General features: G+C 43.7%; 1 protein-coding gene across 3 annotated transcripts in view; it reads right to left on the bottom strand.

Moving 5' to 3' along the window:
• RAD9B (RAD9 checkpoint clamp component B) overlaps positions 1 to 27,134 on the bottom strand; it is a 255,599-nt gene that overhangs the window by 31,718 nt on the left and 196,747 nt on the right. For all 3 annotated transcript variants that reach the window (XM_075834597.1, XM_075834607.1, XM_075834587.1), the window contains one exon: positions 21,941 to 22,124. In XM_075834597.1, coding sequence (XP_075690712.1) covers positions 21,941 to 22,124 — 184 coding nt within the window. The remainder of the gene's footprint in view (positions 1 to 21,940; positions 22,125 to 27,134) is intronic.

Genomic DNA, 27,134 nt, shown 5'->3' with positions numbered 1-27,134 from the left:
AATTACAACCAAATACAAAGCTAGTGCTTCAATTAAAGTGTCTGAACGCACAATTCATCATTCCTTAGTGTGGATGGGCTATAACAGCAGACAACCAGTTCGACTGCCATTGCTGTATAAGGAAAACAGAAAGGCAAGACTCCAGTGTGCAAAAATTGGATCCCTGAGCAGTGAAAAAACACTTTTTATAGTCCAGGGTGATCTGGGGATTGGTTATGGAACTTTTAATATGCGCACGCACTGGCCCTTAAAGGCCGGGGACGAGCGCACGCACCTTAACACACAGTCCAGGGCAGGAGCGCCGCACGAGCTGGCATCTCTGAGAAGCAAGGAGACGCCGGCAGGAGGCCAGGAGTCTACAGTTGCGGCCGTTCCGACTGTAGGGGGCAGCGGTGGTCCGCGACCGCAGCCTTTACAGTACCCCCCCTTACGCCCCCTCTTCTCGGGTCCAGAGCGTAAGATGAATTTTTTAATGAGGGTAGGAGCATTAAGATTCTCTTCTGGACCTCTCCTCAGGACCAAACCCTTTCCAGTCCACTAAATAGAAAGTCCTTCCTCCTACTCTCTTGTAGTCCAGGATCTCCTTCATCTCAAACACGTCAGAAGAACCACTGGGAGCAACTGCACAACTAAGAGCTTTTACTGTAGCGGTTCAGAACCACAGGCTTAAGGAGGTACATGTGGAATGAGTTGGGAATCCTGAGAGTAGGAGGCAATAGAAGTTTATAGGATACAGCGTTTATCCGTTGCAGAACTTCCCAAGGACCGAGGAACCTGGGAGTGAATTTGTGAGAGGGCATCTTGAGACTAATGTTTCTCAAGGATAGACAGACCTTGACTCCAGAAGAGAATTGAGGAGGGACTCTTCTTTTTTTATCGGCATGCTTTTTCATGCATTCCACTGCCTGGAGGATCGCAGACTTAGTTTGCTGCCAGATGTGGATAAAAGTCCCAAATGAAGAGTTAGCTGTCGGTACTTGAGTCATAACTGGCACAGAAAGAGGAACTTGTGGATGTTGGCTGTACACAATGTAGAAAGGAGAAGAGGCAGTAGACTCACTTGTATGATTGTTATAGGAGAAATCCTCCCAAGGCAGAAGTTGTATCCAATTGTCATGTTAGGCAGAAACGAAATGACGAAGGTAATTTTCTAAAATTTGATTGGTCCTCCCAACATGACCATTGGACTGTGGGTGATAAATGGAAGAGAAGTCCAGCTTTACATCTACCATGTTGCACAGGGTTCTCCAGAATTTGTGTTTCAATAATTTTTATTGAAGGTTTTCAAGAAAGGGTAAACTGTACATCAAACAATGCAAGTAGCAGCCGGGGGCATTCCCCATATATCAAATCATGACAGACAAATATATTCCAAATATTGCCACATGTCAAAATAAAGAAGGAAAGAATACAAGGGGAGGGAGAGTTAGAGGGAAAAGGTGGAAAGGCAGGAGAATGAGAGTCAAGTGTCTTCTAGGCAAAATGGACCTAAGAGCTTGTCCCAAAGTATCTGAGCCATGGCTGCCAAACTTGAAGGAAGAGCTTCTCCTTATCTGAGACCATACAGTGTAAATGGTCATTGACCATAATCCAATTGAGTTTAGTCTTAACCAGATGAAGAGGAATCACAGGACTTTTCCAAGATGTAGCTATAGCAATTTTGGCTGCCAGGAAAAGAAAGGATACAAATTTATGAGAGGCTTTAGATAATCCAGGGACGGTCTCATTAAGTAATGCCTGTGTCGGGGACAGTTTCGAGTTAATTGGAGTTATAGAATATAACATATTAAAAATTCGTAGCCAGAACCGGCGTACCCTCGGGCAACCCCACCATATATGTAGAGGGTCTCCCACACATCCACAGTGTCTGAAGCAAGAAAATGAGGAAGAAGGGAACATCTTGGCCAGTCTGGAGGGAGCTAAGTACCATCGTAAAAATACTTTATGATTGGCTTCGACCAGCGAAGCGTTAATGGAAATTTTCGCAGTACGTTCTGCCATATCTTGCCATTCCCTAACAGTAAAGGATGTGTGTAAGTCCCTCTCCCACATAGACAAATATGAGAGCTTACCCGATGGAGAAACCAAAAATGAGTAAATATTAGACAAGACATGATAACCACTACAATTATTCAAACATAAATTCTCAAATACTGAAGTATTCTGCAGAACCGAAGTAGGTTTAAATGAGGCCATAAAATAGTGAATCTGGTGAAAGCAAAAAATATCAGGGTCTGGCATGTGGTGGATGGACTGGTAAAAATGACAGGGTTTTACGCCTAGTCTATCACAGAAGTATCCAATTCGGTTTAGATTTTTATCCAGCCACCATTGAAACGCTAACGGTTGCATTCCAGGACCAAAAATAGGATTAGCAAATAATCTGGCTGCAGGTGTGTGAACAGAACAGAGTTGGAACCTGTGACTCAACCTATCCCACAGCGCCAAGGAAGAAGAGAGGAGCGGACATAACACAGGTGGTCTGTGTTTGGCTTTCAGCCGTAACAACTGGTCTACAGGAACATCAAGAGTAGCTGCCTGTTCAATAGAAATCCAACGTGTTTGGTTACTTATACTGTGGAGTGAGACTAATGGTGTCAGGCGAGCAGCATAGTAGTATTTAGTGAGGTTCGGTAAACCCAACCCCCCCGATACTTTAGGAGCATATAGAGTACTTGGGAGTTTACATTGTTTAGGACAACGAAGGACAATATAAGCCTTTGAAGGTCTTTTAAATAGGGGCAGGGACATCTATTGGAAAAGTGCAGGAGAAGTATAACATTCTGGGAAGAACCGTCATTTTAACAGCTGCTATCCTAATGAACCAGGAAAGAGGCATAGAAGGCCAGTGCAACATTGTACATTTTTGTTTGAGAGGGAGGAAATTTGTGCGAAAATGGGTGGAATAGCAAGGAGTGAGGTGAACCCCCAGATAGGAGATTTTGTCTTCCCTCCATCTCAGCTCAAAGTTCAATTGTATCATCTTGGCTATGGCATGTGGAGCGCTGATGTTCAAAACCTCAGACTTATCATGGTTGACTTGTAATCCTGAGATTTTGGAAAATTGGTCTAAGACATGATAGAGATTCGGGAGGGACGTAAGGGGGGACGACAATACCAATAAGATGTCGTCCGCATAAAGTGCACATTTATGTGTCTGACCCCTATCCTCAACTCCCTTTATTTCATTATTCATCCTGATCAGGTGGGCCAGGGGCTCAATTGCCAAGACAAAAAGAATAGGGAGAGAGGGCACCCCTGTCTCGTTCCCGGGCTATGGATATACAGACTGAGAAGAATCCCTTGATCATTACCTGGGCAGATGGAGTTGAATATAGACTTCTCAAAAGGGTAATAAATTTATCACCAAAGCACCAACGCCTTAGGACAAAAAATAAGTGTCCAAGGTCAGGGAATCTAAAGCCTTATGCAGGTCCCGCGACAGGCACAATGTTCCCGTCTTCCGCGATCCATCTCAACGTGAATGAACAAGGGAAATAAGATCAGTGATCCTTCTAGTCTGATCAACCGCTTGTCTGTTTGGAACGAAACCCACTTGAACTGGGTGAATGTATTGTTCTAGAAATGCATTGAGTCTCGTGGCCAAGATTTTAGTGAGAATCTTCATGTTAACATTAATTAGTGATATTAGCCTATAATTTTGACAAGAAGAGGGTTCTTTACCTGGTTTCGTGAGACAGTCTGAATAAGTTTCCCTCTAAGGGTAGCTTTGTGGGCCTCCCAGTTAATAGCTGGGGAAGTGTCAGTCGCGCAGTTAATTTGGAAATACTGTTCAAGTTCAGTTGCAATTTCTTTGGATATTTGGGGATTTGTCAGAAGGGACTCATTCAAACGCCATGAGCAAGACCGAGGTTTAAGCCAGAAGCAATCCAATGTAAACAACACCAAGTCATTGTCTGACCACGAAATGGGGTATATTTTGGCACGGCATAGACTATTTAAGAGCTGAGATGGAAGGAATAGATGGACGTGTGAGTTCTCGGCGGCATCTCCCTCCTGAGAGACGCGGCACTCACTTCCTGGTTCAGAGACTGTCTCCTGCAGGGCCTGTGTGCACGGCCTTAAAGGGCCAGTGTGGGTCCAGTTGCAGAGAATCTTAAATTAGCCCAGAATGCTGCCGGATTATAAAAAGGGCTCTGCCCTCTTGATCATTGCCTGAGCGTTGTTGTGTTACCTAAAGTTTGTCTTGCAAATGGTCTACTAGTGTTTTCCAGTTCCCAGTGTTACCCGTTCCTGCTGCCTGTACCCTGTATCCCATGCTACCATGCCTCTGTGCCGTTTAGAATTGAAGTCGAGTTGTGTCTTCCGCTGCATCTACTGTGACACGCCCTGCCGGCTGTCTGTCTACTGCCGGAGCCTCATCCTTAGCCTGAATCACCGCTACTGTCTACATTGCCTCAGGTACCCTTTCTGGACTTTGTATTGTACCTGGTTGGCCAGCTGCTATCCCACTACGCGGTACGGATCAGTGGGTTCACACCCCGGACCGTCACACCCATCTTGGAACGAGAGGGCCCGGAATTCTCTGATCTACCCCTGTTTCTAGAGACTTCCCGTACAGTGTTCGAGGAATCGGGTTGAACAGCCTCTGCAGCTGCCTCACTGCTGACCCTCAATCAAGAGAAGTCAACTGTATGTGGAGTATGCCATCTCCTTCCGCATGCTGGCAGCGGAGCTGGCTAGGAATAATGAGGCCTTGATAGCGACTCTCTGGCAGGGCCTTGCTCCTCATATAAAGGATGAACTGGCAGCTCGAGAGCTTCCTGCTATCTTGGATGCCCTAATACTTCTGGCAACACGGATCGATATGAGGATCCAAAAGCGCACTCTGGAAGTCCGCCGAGAGAGGAGATCTCGTCGACTGGCAGCAAAATTTCAAAGGCCACTACTGCCCTGTTCTGCTGCACCTCCGGAGGAGCCTATGCAGGTAGATAGACTCCGACTGTCCGATCAGGGACAGCAGCACAGACGATCGACTGTACTTTGTCTGTAATGTGGCCACAAGGGACATTTCGTGCGCCAATCCCCGCAAAAGCCGGGAAACTCCAGCACCTAGGCTTGATTGGAGAGACAATCCTAGTTGAATCTCCCTCAACCACAAAATTCTCTCCCAAACTGTCTATTCTTGTGTCAATTGCCACCAGTGAAGGATGGCACAGTGTGCCTCCTTACTTGGATTCTGGAGTGAGTGCAAATTTTCTCCAGCAGGACCTGGTAGACCGTCTTCTCTTGGCCACTGTGGAGAAACCCATTGAGGTCGCTTTATGTAATGGACAGCCCCTGCCGGACCCTATTCTCTCTATTACTAAGCCACTAAGACTACAGATACGAGTTCTTCATTCAGAGCTAATTGCCTTCTATGTCTTAACTAAAGCTATTAACCATCTCCTGCTGGGATTGCCATGGCTCCGCCAGCATGCCCCAGTCCTCGATTGGAATTATGGAGAGGTCCTCCAGTGGGGTCCCCAATGTCTGCAACGCATTCCTGCCTCAGGTTTGTCCCGTCTTTTCTTCATTACCTCAGTCACTCTCTGGATTTCCTCCACAGTATGCCAGCTACACTGAAGTCTTCAGTAAGGAGGCAGAGGTCCTTCTTCCTCATCGTCCATATGACTGTCCTATAGAGTTGCTCCCTGGAGCCTTAGTCCCTCGTGGACGGGTCTACCCGCTTTCCTTGCCTGAAACCCAGGCCATGTCAGAGTGTGTCAAGGAAGACCTGTTGAGAGGGTTGATCAGGAAGTCTTCTTCACTAGCCAGAGCACGATTCTTCTTCGTCGAAAAAAGGATGGGTCACTCAGACCGTGCATTGACTACCGTGAGTTAGACCAAGTCACGGTAAAAAAACAAGTACCCCTTGCCGCTTATCTTGGAGCTCTTCGACAGGATTTGTGAAGCCCAGGTTTTCACTAAGCCGGATCTACGCTGGGCCTATAACCTGATTCGTATACGCAAGGGTGACGAATGGAAAACGGCATTTAACACCCGAGAAGGTCACTATGAGTATCTTGTCATGCCCCTTGGACTGTGTAACACTCCAGCAGTGTTCCAAGAGTTCGTGAACGACATCTTCCGTGAACTTCTGTATGTCTGTGTGGTGGTGTATCTATACGACATCTTGATCTACTCACCCGATCTGATGACGCATCGGAAGCAGGTACGCCAAGTGTTGTTGCGGCTAAGGCGGAATACATTTTACAAGAAACTGGAATTGCGTATTTGAAAAGAGGTCCTTGCCCTTCCTGGGCTATATTGTCTTCAAAAGTGGTCTTCAAATGGATCCAGAAAAGGTGAAGTCTGTCTTGGAGTGGCCATGTACTCTGGGTCTCAGAGCTACGCAGAAATTTCTTGGATTCGCTAATTTTTATCGTTAGTTCATCCCAAATTTTACTGCTCCCATCTCAACTCTTACCAGAAAGGGAGTGAACGCTAAGGACTGGACCCCTGAGGCAGAGTCAGCATTATCCAACCTCAAAAGCCTGATGTTACTCGACAGTTTTCCGTGGTGGTTGATGTCTCTTCTATTTGTGCTGGAGCATTCCTGCTTCAAAAGAAATCTAAGGGTAAGGCAGTATCTTGCGGATTCTTCACAAAACTCTTCTCTCCTGCACAGCGCAACTACTCTATTGGGGATGGAAAGTCAGATATGTCTCAAGTGCCTGCAGCAAATTCTTCATTCGGTACTTTTCTTAAAATCTGGCAGCAATCCAAGTCCACGCGTCTTCAGGCAGTTGATCGCATGAAAAAATATGCCAATAAGAAGAGAAGGGTTCCTCCTCAGTTTATCCCCGGAGTCAAGGTCTGGCTCTCTTCAAGGAACATTCGTCTAAAGATCCCTTCCCACAAATTCGCTCCCAGGTTTCTCGGTCCCTTCGAGGTGCTACAACAAATAAACCCTGTGTCCTATAAGCTTCGGCTGCCTCCTAGTCTCAAAATCCCCAACACGTTCCATGTTTCCCTCTTAAAGCCTGTGGTCCTTAATCGCTACAGCAAATCTCCTGGTTCTACAGTTTCTCCCAGCGGTTCTTCTGACATCTTCAAGGTGAAGGAAATCCTGGACTACAAGAGGGTAGGAGGAAAGACTTTCTATCTGGTAGACTGGAAAGACTGGAAAGGGTTTGGTCCTTAGTGGAGGTCTTGGGAGCCAGTAGAGAACATTAATGCCCCAGCTCTCATCAAGTAGTTTCTCTTACTACTTACCGGCAGCTGCAACCACAGGACACTTTCTTCTTGTTGGCGTCTCCCTCCCAGAGACGTAGGGACACACAGCTGTAGCTCCCCTCTGTGTCCTGTAGGGTGCACGTGCGCTCACTCCCGGCCTTAAAGGGCCAGCGTGCGCACCTGTGCAATGTTCCCCAATCCCATTGCACCCTGGGCTTTAAAAAGGGCACTGCCCTTCCTCTCCTTGCCTGAGCGTTGTTGTGTCTGCCCATGTTACTCTTTGCAAATGGTCCCTTAGTTGTATCCTGTATCCAGTGTTCCTGTTTCCTGTATCCCATAATTGTGTTTGGTCCAGTACGTTATCTAGTGTTCGGAGTCGAGAGTGTCATCTGTGCCAAGAGTCATCTGTGCCAAGTGTGTGCCATGCCACGTGTTGCTATGCCACTTGTCTGCCACGCTGAGTGTTTGCCATATCATCTATCCAGGTACTCTTGTCCTAGAGACTGTTATTAACTTTTGTTTGGCAAGCTGCTACTCCGCTACGGCGGAGCGGCCTAGTAGGTCCACATACCCCATAGAAGTGTCATAAATACAGCAGAGTCTTAGTTTCTTTTAGCATTTTGTCTTGCTGAGACTCATAGTTCGGCAAGAATGGGTCTGAGAGAAGGGGGATGAGAGTTTCAGTTGGCAATTGTTTAGATATGGCTTTTTCTTTGCCACTCTGCCCTGAAGGCCAGCAACCCGGAGTCATCTCTTCACTGTAGACGTTGACACTGGCGTTTTGCGGGTACTATTTAATGAAGCTGCCAGTTGAGGACCTGTGAGGCGTCTATTTCTCAAACTAGAGAATCTAATGTACTTGTCTTGTTGCTCAGTTGTGCAGCGGGGCCTCCCACTTCTCTTTCTACTCTGGTTAGAGCCTGTTTGTGCTGTCCTCTGAAGGGAGTAGTACACACCGTTGTAGGAAATCTTCAGCTTCTTGGCAATTTCTCGCATGGAATAGCCTTCATTTCTAAGAACAGGAATAGACTGTCGAGTTTCACATGAAAGTTTAATCGAACCCACAAATGTAATGCTCCAGATTCTCAACTAGCTCAAAGGAAGGTCAGTTTTATAGCTCCTCTACACAGCAAAACTGTTTACAGCGGTGCTAACATAATTGCACAAGGGTTTTCAAGTGTTTTCTAATCATCCATTAGCCTTCTAACACAGTTACCAAACACAATGTACCATTAGAACACTGTAGTGATGGTTGCTGGAAATGGGCCTCTATACACCTATGTAGATATTGCATTAAAAACCAGATGTTTGCAGCTAGAATAGTCATTTAGCACATTAACAATGTTTAGAGTGTATTTCTAATTAATTTAATGTTATCTTCATTGAAAAAAAACAGTGCTTTTCTTTAAAAAAAAAGGAAATTTCTAAGTGACCCTAAACTTTTGAACGGTAGTGTATATATAAAAGGAAATAAAGGCGTTGGTCTGTGCTGCACAGCCAGGTACATTTGAGTATGCAAGGAAAAAATAAAGCACATGCAAACAGTAAATACTCAATAAGCTACAAAAGCGATGTTATATATCTGTTGAGTGATATGGCATCATATACTGGACGTGATATACTGAATAGTAACTTTTAACTGTAGATATACATCAGTAACAATGCAACTTACTTGTCTTTCAAAGAGGTTTGTTAGAGCGAATGTATTGCGCCTCGACGCGAGTTTCTCTAGGTATTCCTCAGGAGGCACCTCCTGAGGAATACCTAGAGAAACTCGCGTCGAGGCGCAGTACATTCGCTCTAACAAACCTCTTTGAAAGACAAGTAAGTTGCATTGTTACTGATTAAAAGTTACTATTCAGTATATCATGTCCAGTATATGATGCCATATCACTCAACAGATATATAACATCGCTTTTGTAGGTTATTGAGTATTTACTGTTTGCATGTGATTTAATTTTTCCTTGCATACTCAAATGTGGCTGGCTGTGCAGCACAGACCAACGCCTTCATTTCTTTTTATATATATATCTGTGCATCAATCAGGATTGTTTCATGCTATGGACAATATCCAATGTACACTTACCCAAGTCTATTAAATATAGCTTTGTATTTTGTTGATACCATTGTTCTTTGATACATTCTGCTTATGTGCTTATTTACATTGTATGTAACATTCATGTTTCTGTTTTAAAATATTTAATTAAATAAAATATTTATATTTTATATATGCCTATCCTTTTGGTCTTCAGGCTCCTAATTTATTCACTTTTTGGTTTAACATATGTCTAAGGAGTTTAACCACCGTAACAGTGTTATGGACTTTAAATGAGTATATACAAATGTTTACTGATGGAAATGCCAGGGATGAGGTGTCTTCACCAGTGGTGGTGCTAGACTAGACTCACTAAGTATGAAACCTCACTCCTTGCATTTTCACATGTTATTATCTAACATTGTAGTGTCTTGAACCCAGCTACATTGCTTCTGCTGTGTCCAAAAGTATGGAAGGAAGAGAATTAATATACAGATATTGAAAATTCCGACCAGGGCCGGTGTCAGCACCCCGGCGAAACCGGGCAAGTGCCAGGGCTCACTACCCTTTGAAGGGGCCCACTCGGCCGTCGGGTGCTGACTCACCCATCATGGCTCCTTCTAGAGTGGAATCCCCGGCCAGAGTGTTGCTGATGGGATTCCGCTTCTAGAGGGAGCCCCTGTTTAAGAGGCAGCGTAACTACCACTGTAGCAGCTATAGCGGCTGCTACCGGGCCCGCGGCATGAGGGGGCCTGTGCCACCTGCCATCACGAGTTCCCCCATGCCCGGTGGCCCCGCTAGCAGCCGCTATGGCTGCTACAGCGGTAGCGACACCACATTCAAAAGTATCTGCATCCTTAGGACGCAGAAACTATTGCACGCTATGGCAGAGCCAGGAGATATCTCCCTACTCTGCCATTTACTAGGCTACAGACTCCCAGGCAGAGTGCTAATAGCGCTCTGCCAGGGACTCCGGCTCTGGGGTTGCCCCTGACATCGCTGTCCATATATGGACCGTGATGAGTGTCCATATATGGACCGTGATGCCAGGAGGAGAGAAGGATGGAGCGCGCTAGAAGCGGCTCTGCTCTGGGACTCCGTCTCTGGGAAAGCCCCAGAGCCGGAGCAGAATCTTTGTTAGTGCTCTGCCCAGAACTTCAGCTCTGCACGGACATCACTATCCATATATGGACGATGATGTCAGGGGAGCAGAGCAGGAGTCCTAGTCAGAGTGCTAGTAGTGCTCTGCCCAATACTATGGCTCTGGGGTTGCTCCTGACATCACTGTCCATATATAAACAGTGACGTCAGGGCTCCTCCTGGAGCGGAATTCCTGGCCAGAGCATTGGCAATGCTCTGGTTGGGGATTCCACTCTTAGAGGGAGCCCCAAAGGTGCTACCTACAGGGAGGGGAGCTGTGTGGCACTACCAGGGGGGCTGTGTGGAACTATCAGGGAGGCGAGCTGTGTGGCACTACCTGGGAGGGGGGCTGTGTGGCACTACCTGAAAGGGGGGGCTGTGTGGCACTACCTGAAAGGGTGGCTGTGTGGCGCTATGAGGGAGGGAGGCACTGTGTGGCAGTACCGGGGAGGGAGGCTGTGTGGTACTACGTGGGAGGAGGGCTGTGTGGGACTATGTGGGAGGGGGGCAGTGTGGCACTACATGGGAGGGGGGCTGTGTGGGACTATGTGGGAGGGGGGCTGTGTGGCACTAACTGGGTGGGGGGGGCTGTGTGGCACTACCTAGGAGGGGGGCTGTGTGGCACTACCTGAGAGGGGGCTGTGTAGTACTACGGGAGGGGGGCTGTGTGGCACTATCTAAAGTGGGCACTAAATTTATGGGGGTACATAATCAAGGCCTAACTGCTATATGGGGGCACATAGTGACTTTTTTTGCCATTTTACTGCCGCCGTCAGTTAACCCGCAAAGGGGTCCACTAAGTCTGTGTTGCCCAAGGCCCTAGATGAGTCTGGAGCTGGCCCTGCCCTAAAATACAACTAAAACTCTAATCTCTCACTAGCACGTTAAATGGGGTACAAACTCTGTAGAGCCTGCTCTGTGGGCTTGTAAAACAAGTGGTTTGTATATCAAGTGGAGTTACAAAAACCGGAGTTAAAAAGAGGAGTTAAAGCCCCAGTAAGTACTCTTCTTTTCTTTTTGCATTAACAACTGTTCGCTGTTTTTTTGTAACTGGGATAATGGCCAGCAAGATTGGAGGTTTTCTTCAGTGCACAGTTTGCCATATGTATGCACGACTGGAGCCGGAGTTCCAGGGTGAATACCTCTGTGGCAGATGTGAGCATGTTGGTCACCTGGAAGCTCGCATTAGAGATCTGGAGGAGCAAAATGCAACACTGAGGGCGATAGACAATCTTGAGCGAAGCATGCTGCTCACGGAGCATGCAGTTAGTGGGTTAGAACTGGAGGGTGAAGACATGGGTGAGCAGGATCATGCAAGTAGCTGGGTTGATGTAGTTAGGGGCAGTAGAAAGGGGTCCAAGAAAAGGAAGGCCAATCCTGTTTCTGACATTCCAAGCAAAATTGCCAAGTTGGGTGATGATGCGAGGGTGTCAGTCTCAGAAATGGCAGCCCTAGTGGATACTGATCTCCCTAACAGCCGGGAGAACAGCCCAGCTAGTAGTCGGCGGGATGGTAATGCAGGTAAGCCAAGGCAATTGATAGTCGTAGGGGATTCTATAATCAGGAAGACGGATAGAATAATTTGTCGCCAAGACCACCTCAACCGAATGATTTGCTGTCTCCCTGGTGCCAGGGTTCGGCATGTGGTGGAACGGGTGGACAAATTGCTGGGAGGGGCTGGTGATGATCCAGCTGTCGTGGTCCATGTCGGTACCAACGACAGAATAAATGGTAGGTGGAGGAGCCTTAAGAATAATGTTAAAGAACTAGGCTACAAGCTGAAGGGAAGGACCTCCAAGGTTGTATTCTCAGGGATACTGCCTGTGCCATGCGCATCACAGGAAAGACAGCGGGAACTCAGGGAGTTAAATGCATGGCTTAAGTCTTGGTGTAGAGGAGAAGGCTTTGGGTTCCTAGAGCACTGGGCTGACTTTTCATTGGGTACAAACTGTATTCTGCAGATGATTTGCACCTAAATGGAAGGGGGTCCGCTGTGCTGGGGGAGAGAATTCTAGCTGGGTTGGTGGAGTATTTAAACTAGGGCTGAGGAGGGAGGTCAATGTAGAAAAAAAAGGGGTAGCCAGGTTAGAGAGGGGTCAGACTATATTGGTGGGGGGAGAAACAGAATGTGGGGAGAGGACTAGACAACAGGATAAGGAGATCCTTTTGTTACAAAACAGCAGTGTAAATAAAAATGCCCAAATAATGTCAAATCACATTTCTGATAATAAAAGTGAAAAACTGAAAGGCAAGTTAAAGTGTATGTTCACAAATGCCAGAAGTCTAGCAAGCAAAATGGGGGAGCTGGAGGCCTTGGTACTGGAAGAAAATATAGATATAGTTGGTGTTGCTAAAACATGGCTGGACTCTTCACATGACTGGGCTGTAAATCTACAGCAAGCCGCGCGTAATCTCGCGAGATTACGAGGTAAACGAGATTTTGTTTCCCTTGCTGGAAATCTCACAGAAAGGATTCAGTAGTGTCAGAATTCTGAGTACACATGACGTCCAGGCTGGAGGTCATGTGTATTCATTATCAGGACACTTGTGTATGTGGCTGCACATCGTTCTAGTAAGAACGATGCTGCTGTGTAAATGAATGGAGAGGAGTGCATGATGTTTATTGGTCACTGATTCGTCAGCATCATACACTTCTCTCCACAACGCCCAGTTAGTAAAACAAGTAAACACGCCCAGTTAAAAACACAATACACGCCCAGTTGGACATACGAATAAAAACACGCCCAGTTGTCCATTTCAAAGCTCATTTGCATATATATATATAAAATAGCTCATAACTTGGCCAAAAAAAAACACGTTACTGTTCTCTACATTGCAGCGCCGATCACATGCAATAGGAGATAGGGATTTGAGAATCTGGTGACAGAGCCTCTTTAACATCCACCGTGGGGAAAATGTTTGAGGGGCTATTGAGGGACTATATACAGGATTATGTGACAAAAAATAGTATTATAAGTGACAGCCAGCATGGTTTTACTAAGGACAGAAGTTGTCAAACTAACCTAATCTGTTTTTATGAAGAGGTGAGCAGAAGCCTAGACAGAGGGGCCGCTGTGGATATAGTGTTTTTGGACTTTGCAAAGGCATTTGACACTGTCCCCCATAGACGCCTAATGGGTAAATTAAGGACTATAGGTTTAGAAAATATAGTTTGTAATTGGATTGAGAATTGGCTCAAGGACCGTATCCAGAGAGTTGTGGTCAATGATTCCTACTCTGAATGGTCCCCGGTAATAAGTGGTGTACCCCAGGGTTCAGTGCTGGGACCACTATTATTCAACTTATTTATTAATGATATAGAGGATGGGATTAATAGCACTATTTCTATTTTTGCAGATGACACCAAGCTATGTAATATAGTTCAGTCTATGGAAGATGTTCGTGAATTGCAAGCAGATTTAAACAAACTAAGTGTTTGGGCATCCACTTGGCAGATGAAGTTTAATGTAGATAAATGTAAAGTTATGCATCTGGGTACCAACAACCTGCATGCGTCATATGTCCTAGGGGGAGCTACACTGGCGGATTCACTTGTTGAGAAGGACCTCGGTGTACTTGTAAATCCTAAACTAAATAACAGCATGCAGTGTCAATCAGCTGCTTCAAAGGCCAGCAGGATATTGTTGTGTATTAAAAGAGGCATGGACTCGCGGGACAGGGATGTAATATTGCCACTTTACAAAGCATTAGTGAGGCCTCATCTAGAATATGCAGTTCAGTTCTGGGCTCCAGTTCATAGAAAGGATGCCCTGGAGTTGGAAAAAATACAAAGAAGAGCAATGAAGCTAATTAGGGGCATGGAGAATTTAAGTTATGAGGAAAGATTAAAAGAATGAAACCTATTTAGCCTTGAAAAAAGACGACTAAAGGGGGACATGATTAATTTATATAAATATATTAATGGCACATACAAAAAATATGGGGAAATCCTGTTCCATGTAAAACCCCCTCAAAAAACAAGCGGGCACTCCCTCTGTCTGGAGAAAAAAAGGTTCAACCTGCAAAGGCGACAAGCCTTCTTTACTGTGAGAACTGTGAATCTATGGAATAGCCTACCGCAGGAGCTGGTCACAGCAGGGACAGTAGATGGATTTAAAAAAGGGTTAGATAATTTCCTAGAACAAAAAAGTATTAGCTCCTATGTGTAGAAATTTTTTCCTTCCCTTTTCCCGTCCCTTGGTTGAACTTGATGGACAAGTGTCTTTTTTCAGCCATACTAACTATGCAACTATGTAACTATGTAATATTATACCCTAATGAAAGTAAATAAACCTAAGCTAGCAACGCCAACAAATTTTTTTTCTTTTTTTTTTCTCTCAACAATCTAACCTCCTTATAAACTCTATAAGGCTTCATTCACATGTGCGTTGGGGCTCAGTGCATGGGTTTTTTCTGAGCTTTCCGTCAGGGGAACCCATGTACGGAAACCAAACTGGAACAAACGGAAACCGTAGGTTTCCCTTTCCGCTTTGGCCACTTTTGACCTTCCTGACAGAGCCTAATTTTTCAAATTACATTGTTTCACTTTATGTGGTAATAACTACGAAATGCTTTTACCTATCCAAGCGATTCAGAGATTGTTTACTCGTGACACATTGGACTTTATGTTATTAGCAAAATTTGCTCGATACATTCAGTATTTAATTGTGAAAAACACTAACATTTTGTGAAAAATTTTAAAAAATTGAATTTTTCTAAATTTAAATGTATCTGCTTGTGAGACAGGCAGTTATACCACACAAAATTTTTAATAATTAACATCCACCATATGTCTACTTTAGATTGGCATCATTTTTTAAACATCCTTTTATTTTTCTAGGACGTTCTAGCTTAGAACTTTATCAGCAATTTCTCACATTTTCAAGAAAATGTAAAAAGGCTATTTTTTCAGGGACCAGTTCAGTTGTGAAGTGGCTTTGAGGGCCTTATATATTAGAACCACCCAATAAGTCACCCCATTTTAAAAACTTCACGCCTCAAAGTATTCAAAACAGCATTTAGAAAGTTTATTTTTGCAGAAATTCATTTTTAATCCATTTTATTGTAACACAGAAGGTTTTACCAGAGAAATGCAACTCAATATTTATTGCCCAGGTTCTGCAGATTTAGAAAATATCCCACGTGTGGCCCTAGTGTGGTAAGAAGCTCAGAAGCAATGGGCTCAGATGCAAGGGAGCACCTTGTGGATTTTGGGGCCTTCTTTTTATTAAAATATATTTTAGGCACCATGTCAGGTTTGAAGGGCTCTTGCGGTGCCAAAAGAGTGGAAATCCCCCAAAAGTGACCCCATTTGGGAAACTACACACCTCAAGGAAATTATCTAGGGGTTTTGAGCATTTTGACCCCACAGGTTTGTTGCAGAAATTATTGGAAGTAGGCCGTAAAAATTAAAATCTACATTTTTTCCAAAGAAAACGTAGGTTTAGCTAATTTTTTCTCATTTCCACAAGGACTGAAGGAGAAAAACCACCACAAAATTTGTAAAGCAATTTCTCCTGAGTAAAACAATACCCCACATGTGGTCATAAACGGCTGTTTGGACACACGGCAGGGCTTAGAAGGGAAAGAGCGCCATTTGGCTTTTGGAGCTCAAATTTAGCAGGAATGGTTTAATGAGGCCATGTAACATTTGCAAAGCCCCTAAAGGGGCCAAAACAGTGGAAACCCCCCACAAGTGACCCCATATTGGAAACTACACCCATTAAGGAAATTATCTAGAGGTATAATGAGCATTTTGACCGCACAGGTTTTTTTGCAGAAATTATTGTAATTAGGCCGTGAACATTAAAATCAAAATTTTTTCAAAGAAAATATAGGTTTAGCTAATTTTTTCTCATTTCCACAAGGACTAAAGGAGAAAAAGCTAAATTTGTAAAGCAATTTCTGCCGAGTAATACAATAACCCACATGTGGTCATAAACGGCTGTTTGGACACACTAAAGGTATGTTCACATGCAAACTCAAAAACGTCTGAAAATGCGGAGCTGTTTTCAAGGGAAAACAGCTCCTGATTTTCAGGCGTTTTTTAAGCCACTCGCGATTTTCGCGGTGTTTTTCGCAGCTTTTTTTACGGCCGTTTTTGGAGTCAATGAAAAACGGCTCCAAAAACATCCCAAGAAGTGTCCTGCACTTCTTTTTCGCAGCCGTTTATTTACGCGGCCGTTTTTCAAAACGGCCACGTAAAAAAAACGGCCCATCAGAACAGAACTCCATTTTTCCCATCGCAATCAATGGGTAGATGTTTGGAGGCGTTCTGCTTCCGGTTTTTCTGCCGTTTACGGCCCGAAAAACGGCCGAAAATAGGCCGTGTGAACATACCCTTAGAAGGGAAAGAGTGCTAGCAGAAGTGGTTTGCGGAGGCCATGTCGCATTTGCAAGGCCCCTGAGGGGACAAAACAATGAAAACGCCCAAAAAGTGGTTCCATTTAGGAAACTACACTCCTTGAGGAATTTATCTAGGGGTGTAGTGAGCATTTTGACCACACAGGTTTTTTTTTGTTTTTTTTATAGAATTGGGCAGTGAAAATAAAAAACAATCCCTTTTCTTCAATAAGACGTAACTTTAGCTCAAAATTGTTCATTTTCTCAACAAATAAAGGCAAAAAAGAACCCCAACATTTGTAAAGCAATTTCTCCCGAGTACGGCAATACCCCATATGTGGTCATAAACTGCTGTTTGGGCACACAGCAGGGCTCAGGAGGGAAGGAGCAGCATTTGGCTTTTGGAGTGTAGATTTTGCTGGATTGGTTTCTGGGTGCTATGTCGCATTTGCAAAGCCCGTGTGGGACCAAAACTGTGGAAACTCCCCAGAAGTGACCACATTTTGGAAACTACACCCCTCAAAGTATTTACCTAGGGGTGTAGTGAGCATGTTAACCCCGCAGGTGTTTTGCAGAAATTAGTGTGCACTCGTTGTTGCAGAGTGAAAATGGGATTTTTTTCCACAGATATGCCAATATGTGGTGCCCAGCTTGTGCCACCATAACAAGACAGCTCTCTATAATCTTTCTTACCGTATCTCAAAACATATGCCCTTATGGCAGCACCCAGAGTTTGAAGCGGGAAGATCTAACAAACTATTGTCAAAATGGAGATGTAACGGCTGCCGCGCCGTTCCCCGCCATTCCCACGTCCTCTGCTCCGGTTCCGGCGCCCTCCCTCATCAGCTGCTCGTCCCAAGCTCCACTTACCCGGTCCGGACGCTCTGCTGGCCCTGGACGGCATCAGGTGAGTGCAGCCATTACCTCCTTCCGCGGTCGGCATCCTCCATGTGCGGCTGCAGTCACTAGAGGGCGGGCGCGCTGACTCGTCCTGCCTTAAAGGGCCAGCGCGCGCCTTAATTCCCAGAACTTCCTATTTAAGGTTCCTCCTCCCTTCCATCCCTGCTTGTTCAACCAAGTTCCCCTTGAGTTCCCTGTGCCCTAGTTCCCTGTTTCCGTTCCTTCTGCCTTTTGTCTGGATTTCCCGTTACTGACCTCTGCTTGAACTTGAATATCCCTGTCTGCCGCCTGCCTTGACCTATTGCTGCCATACCCGTTACGACATCTGCTGCCTGCCTTGACCTATTGCTGGAATACCTGTTACGACGCCTGCCGCCTGCCTTGACCTATTGCTGCCATACCTGTTAAGACGTCTGCTGCCTGTCCTGACTTCTGCTTATCCATCCGACCGCCTCTACCCGTTGTGCAAAGCGTTGCCTGGGTTCCAAGCACCATCTCCCAGACGACACCGAGGATCCACGAACAAACCGATGAGAACCGTTATAGGAGAGAGGGAGGGATAGCAACTTTGGGGGATATGTTTCATGAACAGGATAAGAGGTGTTTGACCCTGCAGGAGCTTCAGACCAGATATAATTTTGTACAGCATCAGCATTTACAATATTTGCAAATACTAACTCACTGTAAAACTAAACTTGTAGATATAGCTGATGAGGCTCCTTCTAACTTGTTTGACTCGTGATTCTCGGGCTCTCACAGACGCTCCATTTCACAACTATATCGTACTCTCAGACCGTTACTACTGAAGATGTCCCCTGCACAGGCCTTTGGGAGATGGGAAAAACTGTTTCGCTTGCCAGGTATTGAAAAGCATATTGAAATGGGGCTGGTAGATTTCAGGGCTCATGTCCATAACGAGAATTGGAGGGAAACCCAATTGAAGATCATCCATCAAGCAATATATGCATTCACTTTAACCCCTTCCGTATCCCAACCAGATAGGAAAACATCCTGTCCTAGGTGCAATACCCCAAGAACGGACATGTATCATGGCCATTGGGCCTGCGCAAATATTCAGCTGTTTTGGAGGGAGATAGCATCCTTATTGCAGCAAGTGGGCAAATTTAAAAGTATTGTGGGGCCAATGGAGGTCTTATTTCATGTACAACATGATGGAGAACTGGAAGAAGCAGAAGTGACACATCTTTCCCCCATGGCTCAGGCCACATTTATGGTGGCAAAGAGGTGTATACTCCAGAATTGGCTGATAGCAGATGTACCAAACCAGAGTATGGTTGTTCGGGGGTTGCGGAAATTGTTCTACCTAGATCGAAACAGAATCTTACAACATAAAGACACACGGGGAAAGAAATTATTTGAGAAATGGAAGCTGTTTCTTACAAATCACTTCACTAGTTCAGAACGAAGGGACATCATAGGCCCATTCACAGGATCGCCTTAGTATTTGATTGAGGACCTCAAGGGCACTTTAGGGGCACTGAAGGTTTCAAGTACATAATAGCTATATATTTTTTCCATGTCAATAACTAGCTGCTTGGGTAGGTGTACTGTTCCACTAGGCTCCAGTTTTCGTTCGTTAGTTAGTTAAATGATTTACTGTAATTCTGTCTACAGGGATACCCAGCAATAGCAATAACAGTATTTACATGCCCACAGGGATGACAGCTGGATTGATGCCTCACTGACTTAACATTCATGATTGAGCTTACTTTGTCAGGCTGTATTTATTATCGCCCAAAATTGGTATTCCTGTCTTTGTATTATTGCATTATTGTATGATTATATGATTATGACTGTGTTTTTGAAAAAATCCAATAAAAATGTTATCAAAATTTTTAAAAAAACAAGACAGCTCTCTAATTATTATGCTGTGTTTCCCTGTATTAGAAACACCCTACATGTGGCCCTAATCTTTTGCCTGGACATTTGACAGGGCTCAGGAGTGAAAGAGTACCATGTAAAATTGAGGCCTAATTTGGTGATTTACAAAGCATTGGTTCACAATTGCAGAGGCTCTGATGTGAAATAATAAAAGAAATGCCTGAGAAGTGACCCCATTTTGGAAACTGCAACCCTTAAGGCATTTATTAAGGGGTGTAGTGAGCATTTTCACCCTACAGGACTTTTCCATAAATGATTGCGCTGTAAAAATTTCATTTGTGAAATCTCGTGATATCCGGCACCAAGACGTTAGATGCAGAATGATCCTTTAAGTCCTGTAAATTGCAAGGTAGGGCCTACATGGATCAGATTTGATTTTCCAGCACATCCCTGAGATGTTCGCTCAGATTTTGATCTGCGGAATTTGGATAGCTATTTTTTTGGCAAATCAACATCTTGAACTCTTTATCATGTTCCTTAAACCATTCCTGAACAAATTTTGCAGTGTGGCAGGGTGTATTTTCCTTCTGAAAGATACCATTGCCATTGGAGAAAACTGTTGCCATGAAGGGTGTACTTGGTCTGCACCAATGTTTATGTAGGTGGTATGTGTCAAAGTAACATCCACATGAATGCCAGGACCCATGGTTCCTCAACAGAAAATTGTTTAGAGCATCACTTTGCCTCCGCCTACTTGCCATCTTCCCATAGTGCATCTTGGTGCTATGTTTTGCCCAGGTAAGAAACGCACACACACTCGTTCATCCAAATGATGCAAAAATAAAAAAAAGGTGTATGGGGCGGCTACGAAGCCCCATTCACAGAAAGCTGCAATGCACTATGTGCTCTGACACCTCTATCATAGCCAGCAGTTATTTTTTTTGGCAACTGGTGCTACTGTACCTCTTCGGTCAGATCGGACCAGATGGGCTAGACTTCGCTCTCACAGCGCATCAATGAGTCCTGAGCGCCAAAGACCCAGTTGCCGGTTCACTGCTTGTCCTTCTTTGGACCATTTTTGGTACAGACTAGCTACTTCATAAGGGAAACACCCCACAAGACTTGCCATTTTATTAGATACTCTGACCTAGTTGTCTAGCCATCACAATTTGTCCCTTGTCAAAGTCGCTCAATTCCTTACGCTTGCCCATTTTTCCTGCTTCCAACATATCAACTTTAAGAACTCATCGTTCATTTGCTGCCTAAAATATATCCCACCCCCAGTCAGGCGCCATTGGAACAAGATAATCAATGTTATTAACATTATCTGTCAGTGGTTTTAATGATTGATCAGTATCTATCTATCCTATCTATCCTATCTATCTATCTATCTATCTATCTATCTATCTATCTATCTATCTATCTATCTATCTATCTATCTATCTATCTATCTATCTATCTATCTATCTAGACAATTTTGATAGATAGATTGATAGACAATTAGTGTAAAATGTATTGTACTATATAAAATGTAACTTTTCTTCTTCTGACAGCCAATCTCTCTTTTTCTCTTCTTCTCCTCACACAGAAAGAAAGTGTGAGGAGGAGGATCAAAAGAGAGGCAGGAATTTCTCAGCCAGAGTTTTTAATAACAAATACTGTTATGATCACCGTGATTTTGTTCTCACAGCGACCACATGATCAAGGACCACACAGATTAGTCCCTGATCTCTGTCCAGTACCCAGGGCTGTTGGCAGAAGCCAAGTTGCACGGTTGTGTGCACGCAATTGCGCAGCTCCTGAACTGCCGTCGTATATATATATAATGTGGCGGACTTCAGGGCCGCTCGCCGTAAATATAAAGTGAGCAGTCCAGAACCTGTTAAACAAGCTGTAATTTTCTGCCAATAAGACCTTAAGCATAGAATACGTCTGTGTGACGGCCGTTGAAACAACGGCCGTCACATGGACCTATGTAATTCAATGGGGCCGTTCACACGGCTGTTGTTTCAATGGAGAATATGAAGGGTCCGTGAAAAAGTAGGACATATCCTATTTTTTGCGCTTCCCGCATCCCTCCATAGACTCTAGTCTATGGGGGATGCGTGATAACGCGTCCCACAGGGGTAAAACAACGAATGCACCTCGGAAAACAGCAGTTTTTCATGTTCAAGGTCTGCAATGTTCGTGTGAATCTAGCCTAAATTTACTTTTGGCTAGATTTACACACAGCGTTTATTTGCAAATTTTTTCCACAAAAGCACTACGACTAGATGTTACTTTAAAGTCCTTGTTTTGTAGCGTTTTTGGTCACAGTGGCGTTAAAGTATGGCACAAAAAAAAAAAACGCCAATAAAAACGCTTGAAACACATGGAGTTTTTTTTTACCTGCATTTTAAATCGCAGAAACGAAAGTGAGAGGACGCTGGTCTTACAATTAGCAGAAGCTACTTGACTACAGTATTGTTTTTTCTTACTTTACACAATTATCCTTCAGAATACCTTGTCATAAGTTGTATTAGGAATTGGCTCTTCTGTTGTAAGGAGGTACGGGTTTTCTGCAGCAGTCTTAGTCATAGGACTAGTAGTAAGTGTTGGCTCTTTGCTACATATATAACTCCCATTTTCTTTCCTTCTTTTAGCCAAAGAACTGGTTCCTCTAACTTTGTGCATTCCAAGTGTAGACCTAATTGAAAAATTTAACACATTGCCTAATTATTATTATCTTTAGTTGGTATACTTTACATTTACAAAGAGATTAAACAATGGACTCGTTAAGTGTTTTACGTGTGGCATAATGACAACTTCACGTCATATGTTGGGCTTTTTACTTTCATGTCTGGGGCTCCAAGAGTCCAGAGTCAATTGTATATGTGGCAGTTCATTGGTCCATTAACCCTTTCATGCTGACAATCTGTAGATTCACGTCCTATTCGCATATACCCCGTGCAGATAGGACGTGAATCTGCAGATCTCTCCTTCTGCCCTCATAGCGCTGGGGAGATCGCTCTGATGCCGGCGGTGTCAGTGTCCCCGGCTCCCCAGCAACCTGTTCTCTGACAGCCGAACCGATTTGTTCGGGTACAGAGAATATGATCACCATTTTTAACTGTTTCCCGACCACACACAGTAAATTCACGTCGGCGCTTGCTGGGCTCTGTGCAGCGCCGACGTGAATTCACAGTGGGTGTTAAAAGCGTGATCCGGGCGACTCAGAGTAGTGCTGACACCCAGATCGCGCTGTTAACCCTTGCCTCTGGTCCCGGAGACCTGATTGGTTCAGATCCCGATCATGTGATCGCAGGGAAAGTTTGTTGTAGCAACAAACTGTAAAGTTTGTTGCTACAACAACTTTCCTGGGGACCGATTGCGGGTGCTGCCGTCGGTTGCATGGCAAAACTGGAGGCCATACAATGGCCTCCGGGTCTGCCATGCAATGAAGCCTATGAGTCATAGGCTTCCTATCAGTGTGACACTCAGCGTCACACTGACAGTTTATAACACATTACACTACCTAAGTAGTGTAATGTAATATAGCAGCTATCAGTGCTGCAGGTCTAAAAGTAAAAAAAGTTTTAAAAAAAAAGTTATAAAAATGTTTTATAAAAGTGAAAAAACAAAAAATGCTTTTTTCCTATAATAAGTCTTTTATTATAGGAAAAAAAATAAATCGTTAAAAAAGTACACATATTTAGTATCACCGCGTTCGTAACGACCCAAACGATAAAACTATAATATTACTTTTCCCGCACGATGAACACCGCTAAAAATAATTAAAAAGCAATGCTAGAATCACTATTTTTTTGGTCATCACCCCTCCCAAAATATAGAATAAAAAGTGATCAAAAAGTCGCATGTACCCCAAAACAGTACCAATAAAAACTACAACCCATCCCGCAAAAAACAAGCCCTTGCACAGCTTTTTTGACTGAAAAATAAAAAAATGATGGCTCTCAGAATATGGTGACACAAAAAATAAATAATTTTATAGAAAAGTGATTTTATTGCGCAAACGCCACAAAACATAAAAAAACCTATATACATATGGTATCGCCGTAATCGTATTGACCCGCAGAATAAAGTAAAATGTCATTTATAGCGCACGGTGAACACTGTAAAAAAAAAAAATTAAAAAAAACATTGTCAAAATGTATGTTTTTTTTGTTACTTTGCTTGCCAAAAAATCGAATAAAAAGTGATGTACCCTAAAATTGTAGCAATGAAAGCTACAGATTGTAACGGAACAAATAAGCCCTACTACCAAGTAACATCTGCTTTCCAAAAGCAAATGGCGCTCCCTCCCTTCTGAGCTCTGCCGTGGGTCCAAACTGCTTTTTATTCTTTATTCCTTGTAAAAAAAAAAATGTTTTATATTTTTTCAGAAGAAAAGTAGATTTTCATTTTCACAGAAAAACTCCAATAAATATAGCAAAAGAACTGTGGGGTCAAGATGCTAAATATACCCCTAGATAAATTCCTTGAGGTGTGTAGTTTCCAAAACATGTAACTTTTGGGGAGTTTCGACTGTTTGGGCAACACAAGACTTCTTCAAACCTGACATGGTGCCTAAAATATATTCTAAAAAAAAGGAGGCCCCCAAATCCTCTAGGTGCTCCTTTGCTTCTGAGGCCGGTGCTTCAGTCCATTACCACACTAGAGCCACATGTGGGATATTTCTAAAAACTGTAGAATCTGGGCAATAAATATTGAGTTGCGTTTCTTTGGTAAAATCTTCTGTGTTACAGATTTTTTTTTATTACAAATGAATTTCGGCAAAAAAAATGACATTTGTAAATTTCACCTCTACTTTGCTTTAATTCCTGTGAGACGCCTAAATGGTAAAAACACTTTCTGAATGCTGTTTTGAATACTTTGTGGGGTGCAGTTTTTAAAATGGGGTGATTTATGGGGTCTATCTAGTACATAAGGCCCTCAAAGCCACTTCGGAACTGAACGGGTCCTTGAAAAATAGCCTTTTGAAATTTTCTTGAAAATGTCAGAAATTGCTGCTAAAGTTCTAAGCCTTGTAATGTCCTAGAAAAATTAAATAATGTTCAAAAAATGATGCAAATATAAAGTAGACATATGGGGATGTTAATTAGCAATAATTTAGTGTGGTATTACTATCTGTTTTACAAGTAGATACATTTAAAATGAGTAAAATCATAATTTTTGCAAATTTTCTTTACATTTTAGCGTTTTTCACAAATAAGCAATGAATTTATTGACCACATTTTTCCACTAACATGAAGTACAATATGTCACGAGAAAACAATCTCAGATTCGCTTGGATAGGCAAAAGCATTCCAGAGTTATTACCACATAGAATGACACATGTCAGATTTGAAAAATTGGGGCTGGTCCTCAAGGGCCAAAATGACCTTGGTCCTGAAAGGGTTAAGGCCCTGTACATAGCTCTATGTTGGTTTTATAACAGGCAAACAAGTGACAAATCCTCTTTCCAGTGGTATATAAAACTTAAAGAGGCTCTGTCACCAGATTTTGCAACCCCTATCTCCTATTGCAGCAGATCGGCGCTGCAATGTAGATAAGAGTCACGTTGTTTTTTTTAAAAAAACGAGCATTTTTGGCCAAGTTATGATCATTTTTATATTTATGTAAATGAGGCTTTCTAAAGTCGATGTAGCTACTTACCTGCAAACGCTGATGCTGCTGCAGAATCAACTGTAGCCTCTGGTGCCGATGTGTCCTCGCTCGTCCGACACGATGCAGGACCTGGGCCAGGAAGTGAGTGATGTCACAGCGTGATCTCTCGAGAACACGCTGTGTGTCTGTGCACTGCCAGAAGCTGGGCGTTGTGAAGAGAAGTCGATGATACTTCTATTCACAACGCCCAGCTAGTAAAAGAAGTAAAAACGCCCAGATGTACATACACAATACACGCCCAGTTGTACTTTAACTTTAAACACGCCCAGTTGTACTTTAGAAAGCCTCATTTACATAAATATAAAAATGGTCATAACTTGGCCAAAAATGCTCGTTTAAAAAAACAAAAAAACGTTACTCTTATCTACATTGCAGCGCCGATCTGCTGCAATAGGAGATAGGGGTTGCAAAATCTGGTGACAGAGCCTCTTTAAATAAGGCACTGCCCCATTGCAGAAAAAAATTGTCATTCTATGCAATCTCCTATTACTGTTCCCTAAAATAATCAATCAATCTTGATGGTACCAAAAAACAACTATATAGACCATTAAAGCATAAAATAAAATTTTAGCAAAACGAAATTCTAGTTACCTAAATAACTACATTTAAAGGGAATGTGTCGCCAAATAAATAAAAATAAAAAATTATGTAAGTGACTTAACTTTATTATATTTTTAGTTTTTTTGTTGTATTTTTTTTTTCTTCCACTAGGAAGATATTAAAAATTAAATAATAATTTTACATATTTTCCTATGTTGGTCACCCAAGCCAACTTCCCAGAATTACAGCAAGGTGAATCAGGCAAAGCAGCCTGACTTACAGCTGCTGTAAATGTGGGAGGGAGACTCACCCCCTCCCTATTTTTGGCTACAAGCCACGAACAGGTGTCTTCAAATTGCTAAGCATTGTCCAGCTCCCATTTTGGGAGTGTTTTTGGCAGAAGCTACAGGACACACCAAAAGGCTAAGAATGATGAAAGCCAAGAGGGAAGACCCTGTGGTGAATGACTTTTCAGTTGACAGGTTCACATGGCACGTCAAACGCTTAAGCTTCCCATTTACACCAATGGGAAAGCGCGCCATTAGTGAATAGAACACAATTTCTTACGCAAGAGTGTTTCTAAAAAACGCGTTGCGGAAAAAAGAAGCGTCTTGTAAATTCTTTGGCATGTAAAGTGCGCCAAATGTTCCCATAGTCTATGGGACTCATAATTACGGGTCAAAAAATGTGTAAAAAGCCCCTTGAAAGACGCGTCAAAAAACACTTAATTACGCTTCCCATTTACATCAATGGAGGGAACCTCACGTCGTTTTTGTCTATTAATTTTTAATTTTTTTAAAAAACGACTTGGGTTACACCCCCATTTTTATAACCAGCCAGATACAATAAAACAGCCGTAGCCTAGCATTACCAGGATGGGAAGGGTCACTGTTTTTGGCCCTTCCCAGCCTAATGATACCAGCCTGCGGCCGCCCCAGTGCCCGACCGTCACTTCCGATACCCCTGGTGGCAGTGGGTATCGGGGTAATAATGGTTGGTTAGTGATAGCTTTTTCACTGGCTAACACTAAGCCCCGCCTAAGTAATGGACGTCGTCAAACAGACAGCGGCCATTACTAAGGAACCTGCAAAACAAAAAAAATAAAAGTTTGTAATATGCCGCTGCTTCTTCATTCCTTGCTCCTACTGTGAATCGCCATGTAGTTACACGGCGGTTCATGAAAGGAGCAGGGAACGATGGAGCAGCGGTGCTCGCTGCTGTTCCTTCAAAATAGCCGCCAACCAGCTGTTTGGAAGCAACAGCGGCGAGCACCGCTGCTCCATCGAGAAGCGGTGAACACCACTGCTCTGTCGAGCGCCCCCACACAGACACTAACCCCCCAAACATGCAACCGTGCCACACACGGACACCCACACACAAAACCATGCACGCACGCACACTGCATGTTTGAGGGGTTTGTGTGTGTGTGGGGTGGGGCGCTCAGCGGAGCAGCGGTGCTCGCTGCTGATCCTTCAAAACCGCTGCTAAG

Source organism: Rhinoderma darwinii, chromosome 1 (assembly GCF_050947455.1).
Source record: "Rhinoderma darwinii isolate aRhiDar2 chromosome 1, aRhiDar2.hap1, whole genome shotgun sequence".
NCBI classification, from domain to species: Eukaryota; Metazoa; Chordata; class Amphibia; order Anura; family Rhinodermatidae; genus Rhinoderma; species Rhinoderma darwinii.
This window is presented reverse-complemented; position numbering and strand designations above follow the sequence as displayed.